The 7,922-nt window shown below is 35.4% G+C and overlaps 1 protein-coding gene and 1 long non-coding RNA gene across 4 annotated transcripts in view; one reads left to right on the forward strand and one right to left on the reverse strand.

Moving 5' to 3' along the window:
• The window catches only part of LOC107466532 (uncharacterized), an 11,639-nt gene extending 11,104 nt beyond the window's left edge, over positions 1 to 535 (reverse strand). The window contains exon 1 of the mRNA XM_016085515.3: positions 131 to 535. Coding sequence (XP_015941001.1) covers positions 131 to 472 — 342 coding nt within the window. The 5' untranslated portion in view covers positions 473 to 535. The remainder of the gene's footprint in view (positions 1 to 130) is intronic.
• A 965-nt stretch (positions 536 to 1,500) lies between these two features.
• The window catches only part of LOC110275239 (uncharacterized), a 10,635-nt gene continuing 4,213 nt past the window's right edge, over positions 1,501 to 7,922 (forward strand). The window contains exons 1-3 of one of the 3 annotated variants that reach the window (XR_008002337.1): positions 1,501 to 2,193; positions 2,293 to 2,369; positions 2,634 to 4,139. This is a non-coding gene — a long non-coding RNA (uncharacterized LOC110275239). Of the gene's footprint in view, positions 2,194 to 2,292; positions 2,370 to 2,633; positions 4,140 to 7,922 lie in introns of those variants that run through there. The other 2 variants (XR_008002336.1, XR_008002338.1) reach the window with 2 other exon arrangements.

The following is a 7,922-nucleotide window of genomic DNA, read 5'->3' on the forward strand; positions in this document are numbered from 1 at the left end:
TAAAATAATAAAATATTAAATTAATAATGATTAATTTTATAATTTTTATAAAATATATATTTTATTATCTTAATTTAAAAATAATAAACTTTTAATTTTACTAATTTTTTCATTTTAGAAACTTAGATACCTCAAAGAGTCTCTTGAAGTAGTGGAGAGTAACAGCAGAGTTGAGGAGCGTGGATCTAAGACCCTCATTAGGGTATAACCAAAACGAAGCAGCACCCGCAAGAAACGCAGGTCCGTACAACAAAACCATTCCTACTCTGCTCGAAACCTTTATGTTCTTATTCTTCTGCTTCTCCGTCGCTGCATTCCAGAACTTGGAGTAGTTCAAGTGCTTCCCTATCATCTCCGATACTCCGGAGTACGCTAATACCAAGAAGCTCCCCACCGTAACGGCTGAAACCACTGCAGACGCCGGCGGCGGGAAAACCAACTTCAACAGCACAGAAGACATCACCGTCGCCATGCTGCTTAATCGATAATTAAGGTTTTATTTAACTTCTTTTTCTAACTCTAATACTTGCATTGCATTATTGCTATGCTGCTTATTATATATTCTTCTTTAGACCGACGGCTACAGGAATTGAAACACGTGATGTCGGAGCTGTGGGGGCGGAGGATCTTATCTTGAAGATATTGGATCAATTATTCATTAATTAAAAATTGATCAATGATTAGGTACGGAAAAGAAAGGAGGATTTTTTTAAAATAAATAAATTAAATATTTTATTTACAAATATAAATCTAAATGAGATATAAATAACTTTTTTTTACTATAAACGTAATAAGTAAGACGCTTATAAAAGTAAGTCATTTATAGCGTGATTATTATTTCTTGTAAATCATTTTTTACTTCTTTTCTCTTACTTCTTTTCTCCTCCTCATTTATAGCGTGACATTTCTGTTAATATTATTGAGATATTCAGACATTATAATGCGGCAAATATATGAGATAATGATATCAACTATTTGAATGTAATATGGCATATCATTAGGGCAATTGACTTTTAGATTAGTATTGTTATTTTTCTGTTTCAATTAAATAAATATATAATTATAGTTAAGGTACTTTTTATATTTAGTGTTTATTAAGTAGTGGATTGTATTTAGTTAGTGTTAATTAATTAATTTAAATTGAACTTATAGTTAATTTAATTCAATTTATTTAATAGATTTATGTAATTTAACTTATTTAGTTAATTTAATATACTTAGTGTTTATTTCATTTTTTTATTTCTTTAATTCGAATTAAATTTTTTGTAATTTTAATTTTGAATATACCAAATTTTTTATTTGTAAAGTTAATTATTCTCAATTCAACTAATGTATGAAATGTGAAATAATTATTTTTTATTATTTGTATCTTTTTATTTCAAAATAAATTTTTTAATAATTAAAATAGATTTGTTATTGAAATGTTTTACTTTTTTAACAAACACCTTGTCTATTGCTTTCTAGGCGAGTGAGCCATATTCTTACATCACCGAACGTCATTCTCCTTTACTTGAGGGTGGTTGGGTTTGGCGACACAGTACAACTCAAAGACTTTATGTTTGACAACTCTCTAATTACTGCATTTGTAGAGCGTTGGTGTCCAGAGACCCGCACTTTTCACTAGTCTTGGGGTGAGTGCACAATTATCCTGCAGGATATTGCGTACAACCTTGGGTTATGCACTCACGGAGAGCTAATAGGTGGATGCTTGTATGATTTTCAAACATGGTACCAACACCCGACTTGGGAGTAGGTACAGGAGCTCCTTGATGCCAGGCATCCTCATGCTCAGCAGTAAGGACGCAGAAGAAGAAGTCATTTTCCATCAAGCTGACGTGACTTATGGATCGAGTACAACATATGCCAACCACTACAGATTTAGTCACTCTCCAACAGTACACAAGGTGTTACATCCTACTGCTAATCAGGGGTTAATTACCTAATGACAGACAAATCAAACAATCAGATCCATAGCAGGTGTTTGCCCTTATTAAAGGACTTTGAGAGGTGTCGCTGTCTGTCTTGGAGATTTGCTATGTTTGCATAGATGTACCACTCGTTATGCTTTGCAGCACATCGATATACCACCAACATCGCTAGAGGCACTCTGCTACTCGTCTCATGGATTTACCATAGATTTTTTTAGTAGTTTCTACCAGAGAGACAAATTCTGACGTTTGCTCTGGCCGTGAGGTAACTATTTTCTTATAAGGTTATTGTCCTTTTTATGTATGTAATTCAATAATTTCTTTCATAAATTGAGATATTGTTATTGTTGCATATGTCTACAAGTTGATAGGTATGGTCCCTAGTTTGACCAGTGAGTCTTTTATTGGCGTCTTTTGTTGGATCAGTTACAATTGCATGAGGTACGTGAAAATGTTTTAGTCAGTTATCTCTAAACGATTAGTTCTCCTATGTAATAAACTGAATCAGAGGATTGTATTACACTTTGTTTTGTGATTCCTATGGACGTCGTATAATCACCCAACCTTGCAGGCCATCTGTTGAGTTAAGAAAATTAACTAAATTAATTAGTGATGACAAACATTATTTTATTGGGCAAAATAAATAATTAAATATTAATTATTTATAATTATATGTTGCTGATTATTTATGATGATATGTTGCAGGCCAAAAATAAATATAATGCAGCAGCAGCCCAAGTGAATGAGAGAAACATATAAATAAGGCTGGTGGGCTAAAATGCAAACGAAGCCTAAAAGAAACAAAGAATACAAGGCAACGGGCTGAATGAAAAAGATCTGATCCAAGCCCAATTCATTGCCTCTCTCATTCAAACTCTTCCATCTTGCTCTCACCCAAAAGCAACGTTAACCTATTCCCTCTTGGTCAGAACTCAGAAAAAGAAAGAGAGAGCTTCTTCCTAAGCTATTCACTAAAGAAGCAAGAAAGAGAAGATTAAGCAAATGATAGAAGTCTAATCACCCATCATCAATCTATATCAAGAAGAGGTAAGAAGTTAAAGGTGATTTTCATTTCCTTCTACATGCATCTCATTTTCTTCTCTTCTTCCCAACACTCTGCCATTCCAAAAATGGGTTACAAGAGAAAGTTGATTTTTGCTCTAATCTGCTGTGTATCCACGGTCACAAGTGTATCTTGGGGACCAAGTTGGTTTTTAATGGCTGAGATAGGGTTTTACCATTGGAAACATCTGTGTATGATGTCAAATGTCTTCGATCAAGCAAAAAAGAGACAGCTTGGAAATCAATTTGGGATAAATAAAGAAAGTAATCTCTGTTCACCACTACTGTACATCAATGGTCAAGATTGTTTCTTGGGGACCAAGAAGTATCTCAAGGGTTCAGATTTGGGTTCACCATTGAAAATAATTTTCTTTGCTTCCCTGAGGCTTTCGGTCAAGCAAGAAAAAGTCAGACTCAAATTTCTAATTTGGGGATTAACTGGAAAAGTGACGTGGTAAGTTGGTGAAGCTCAAGGCTCAAAGTGTTGACCTTGGAAGAAGAACCAAGCAACATGCAAGGAGATAAAAAGAAGCTTGCTGTTCATTCAGAAGTAAGGAGAGAAAACCAGAGTGTGAGAACAGTGTTCTGTAAAGAAGTTCCTCTACTTGGATAATGCTTACTTTCAAAGAAGCATTCGACCAATACTGAAGAACTGCATCTGAGGTTTGTGAATCTGGTTTTGCACATAGCAAAGAGGCTGCTGATGAAGTCAATCTCCTTCATGTTTTACTGATTATAATGTACTTTTCAATGTTTATCATTCTGTAATTTCTAGTGAGAAAAGGCATTGTGAGAAAACTCAAGTAAAAGCCATGAGTGGAAAAAGGCTGAGTGAAATACTTGAGAGAAAAGCCTAGAGTTATTTTCAGATTTCTTTAGGTATGTTTATGTCTTGTATCTTGTACCTGTGAGGTATCCCTTTCTTAGTTGGGTTAGCACTAAGAGTGAATAGTTAGGTATTAGCAAAGCCAATGTCAAGTTAGGTTAGAACTTGAGTGTGAAAGGATTGTGTCAATCCTGTGAAATTGGTGTATGTAATAACTGTTAACTATAGTGAAATTCTTCCATAGTTGAGGAGGAGACTGGACGTAGGTTGCATAGCACAAGGCAACCGAACTAGGATACATGCTGGTGTTAGCTTTTTCTTCTCTGCCATGTTCTATTTTCTGATATTCATGAGACAAATAAATTGTCTCATAAATTTCTGCTGCTAAATTCAAACAGAATCAGAATTGTAATTTTGTTTAAAAGAGGGTCATAACAGCAACTTAAAAGGAAGGCATAGATTCAACCCCCCTTCTCTAAGCCTACCACAACCTTCAATTGGTATCAGAGCTAAGGTCTTAAGAATCAAGCTTAACCGCTTGGAGCAAAGATCCAATGGCAAACAACTTGGGCACAACCACAGTTGCTTACACCCTCACTGAAGGCCAGTCAAACAACCGGCCACCTTTCTTCAATGGAAAGAACTATTCCTACTGGAAAGAAAGGATTAGGATCTTCATCTAATCCATTGACTACAACATATGGAAGATCGTTGTAAGCGGTCCAAAGATCCCAACAAAAATAAGTGCTGATGGAGTGGTGACTCCAAAAGAAGAAGCTGAATGGAATGAAGATGATAAGAAGAAGATAGAGCTGAATGCTAAAGCAATCAACCTTCTTCACTGTGCTATCAGCTTTGAAGAGTACCGGAAGGTGTCTAGATGCAAGACAGCCAAAGAAATCTGGAAAAAATTCCAGGTTACACATGAAGGCACTAAACAAGTCAAAGAAACGAGGATTGGTATGCTGCGAAAAGAGTACGAGATGATTAGCATGAAGGATGGAGAAAGCATTGATGAAGTGTTTGAGAGATTCTCAATCATAATTAACAACCTTGATGCTATGGGTACAAACTATGCGGAACAAACCTTGGTGAGAAAACTCCTTAGAAGCCTCATAAAAGAGTGGAAAAACACTGCCACTGTCCTAACCGAGAGTAACAACATAAGTCCCATAACCTATGATGAGCTAAGAGGAAAACTCCTTGCCTATGAAGCCACACACACAAACACAAACTCAAAGAAAAAGGGAATAGCCCTCAAGTCACAAATAGAACCAAAAGAGAGTGAGTCTAGTGATGGTATTTCAGATGACGAGCTTTTGTTTTTTGCTAGGAGATTTAGAAGGATGATGAAGAGCAAGGGCAAATACAAGGGTTCAAGTTCAAAGGAGCACAAGATAGACTTGAGCAAGGTGACGTGTCATCATTGCAAGGAGGCTGGACACTTCAAGTCAAACTGTCCAAAGCTCAAAAAGAAGGACAAAGGAAAGAAGGAAAGGAAGAGAGTACTCATGGCAGCTTGGAAGGATCTTGAGAATGACTCAAATGAAGAAGAAGAATCTGAAGGAAATGACAAAGACTGTTTCTTAAGAGCTGAAATTGATTTTTTTAAAAGAAAAAGTGAAGGAAACTGAATGTGCTTTGGACATCATTGAAGAAAACAGATGTCTAAAATCTGAACTTGAAAAATTAAAAGGAAAGCACATTGTGGATCCTTCACATGAGTTAATTGCTAAAAATGAAAGATTAAATGATATGATTAAAAAGCTGAATGGTGACTTAGCAAAATTTGCTCAAGGTTCTAGCAACTTGGACAAATTACTTGCAAGTCAAAGACCATTGTTTGAAAAATCTGGTTTAGGCTACATAGTCAAGGAAGATGCAGTTTCTAATATTTCCTCTATAAAGTTTGTGGCTTCTTCATCAAATACCAAAACCATACCAAACAAATCTGGTATTGAAAGTGCTCCAATATCTGAAGAAAAATTTGATGAAGTACACATAAGTGAAACTAAGCCTTCACCAAAAACTGAACCATGTTCAAACCGGCCAGGTTTGGGTTACATTTCGAAAAATGAGGCTGTTTTCAAGAAACCACCATTTTACAACAAAACCTCATATTCGAAAGGTAAAAATGTTCAAAGAAATTTTGGTGAAAATGCTTTTGCAAAGAGGAATAACTTTAATAAAAATCAGTTTGTCAAAAGAATTGCATCTCCTCCAAAAACCAGAAAATTTCAACATTTTAATCATTTCAAGCAATATAACTCACCTCAGTTTCAGCAACACACCTCAGAAAATTATTGTGTTAATTGCAAGAAATTTGGTCACTCATATGCACAATGCTTCATTGAAAAGAGAGTTGTAGGAAACAAAGTCTACAATGTTGTTTGTGATTTCAATGCACTTGGGCAACCAAGATAGATTAACTTCAAAGGATCCAAATTAATTTGGATACCTAAGGCTACTTGAAACTCATCATGCAGATTTGCCTAGCATCCAAGAACAAAAAGGACATGTGGTACATGGATAGTGGATGTTCAAGGCACATGACTGGAAGGTCAACCTACTTCATCAAACTAAATAAGTATGATGGAGGTTTTGTGACCTTTGGAGATGATGGTAAAAGTAAAATCATTGCTGTTGGAAAAGTAGGAAATGAGCAATCTACTTTCATTGATGATGTGCTTTTGGTATGTGGTTTAAAGCACAATCTTTTGAGAATAAGTCAGCTGTGTGATTTAGGATATTTAGTGGTTTTCAAAAAACTTGAATGCTGATCAAGAGATTGGGCCATGCAAGTATGTTTCAAATAAACAAACTTGTAAAGAAAGAATTAGTAAGAGGTCTCCCTTTGATAAAGTTTGACAAACACATCACTTGTGATGCTTGCCAAATGGGAAAACAAACAAAAAGCTCTTTTAAACCAAAGGAAGACATATCTACTAAAAGACCACTTGAGTTGCTACACATTGATTTATTTGGTCCAACAAGAACTCAAAGCCTAGGTGGTAAACATTATGGTTTAGTAATTGTGGATGACTATACTAGGTTTGGTTGAGTTTTATTTCTTGCACACAAAAATGAAGCTTTTTCAGCCTTTGAACCTTTTTGCAAGAAACTTCAAAATGAAAAGGATTTAAAAATTTCTTCTATAAGAAGTGATCATGGAACTGAATTTGAAAATGATTTGTTTGAATCCTTTTGTGAGGAATTTGGAATATCTCACAACTTCTCTTGTCCAAGAACACCACAATAAAATGGTGTTGTGGAAAGAAGAAATAGAAGCATACAAGAGATGACAAGAGCTATGCTTTGTGAGAATAATGTTCCAAAATTCCTTTGGGCTGAAGCGGTTAACACAGCTTGCCATATTTTAAATAGAACAATCATAAGAAAATTTTTGAAGAAAACCCCTTATGAACTTTGGAAAGGTTACCTACCAAACTTAGATTATTTGCATATATTTGGATGCAAATGTTTTGTTTTAAATAACAAAGAAAATTTGGATAAATTTGATCCAAAGGCTTATGAGTGTTTGTTTGTAGGATATTTCACAACTAGTAAAGCATATAGGGTTTATCATCAAGATGCTAGAATTATTGAAGAGTCCATACATGTTACATTTTGTGATACTGACTTGGTGCAAAGCATTTTGGAAGATTGTGATGCAGGAAATCAAGCTCAAAAGGAAGATGAAACCGCTCAAAATCAAGGAAAAGAAAATTCTGGACAAACTGAACCAGAAACTGCAAATGCTGAAAATTCAAGAGACAATTCCATTTTGTCTCATGAATCTGAAGGAAATCCTGCGGCCAGTAGTGCCCAGAATCCCTTGGTGACTGAATCTGCCTCCAAGTCCACCAGACCTCGTGAGTGGAAATTCTTGAAGAATTATCCTGAGGAATTTGTCATTGGGGACGTCTCTCATGGAGTGCAAACAAGGTCTTCCACTAGAAAGGCCAATGAAGGATCCAACATTGCACTTCTATCACAAATAGAGCCTCAAAATGTTAAGGAAGCATTCAGTGACCCATCTTGGGTTAAAGCTATGGAGGATGAGCTTCTTGAGTTTGAAAAGAACCAAGTATGGACTTTGGTTCCAA

This window comes from Arachis duranensis, chromosome 9 (assembly GCF_000817695.3).
Source record: "Arachis duranensis cultivar V14167 chromosome 9, aradu.V14167.gnm2.J7QH, whole genome shotgun sequence".
NCBI lineage: Eukaryota > Viridiplantae > Streptophyta > Magnoliopsida > Fabales > Fabaceae > Arachis > Arachis duranensis.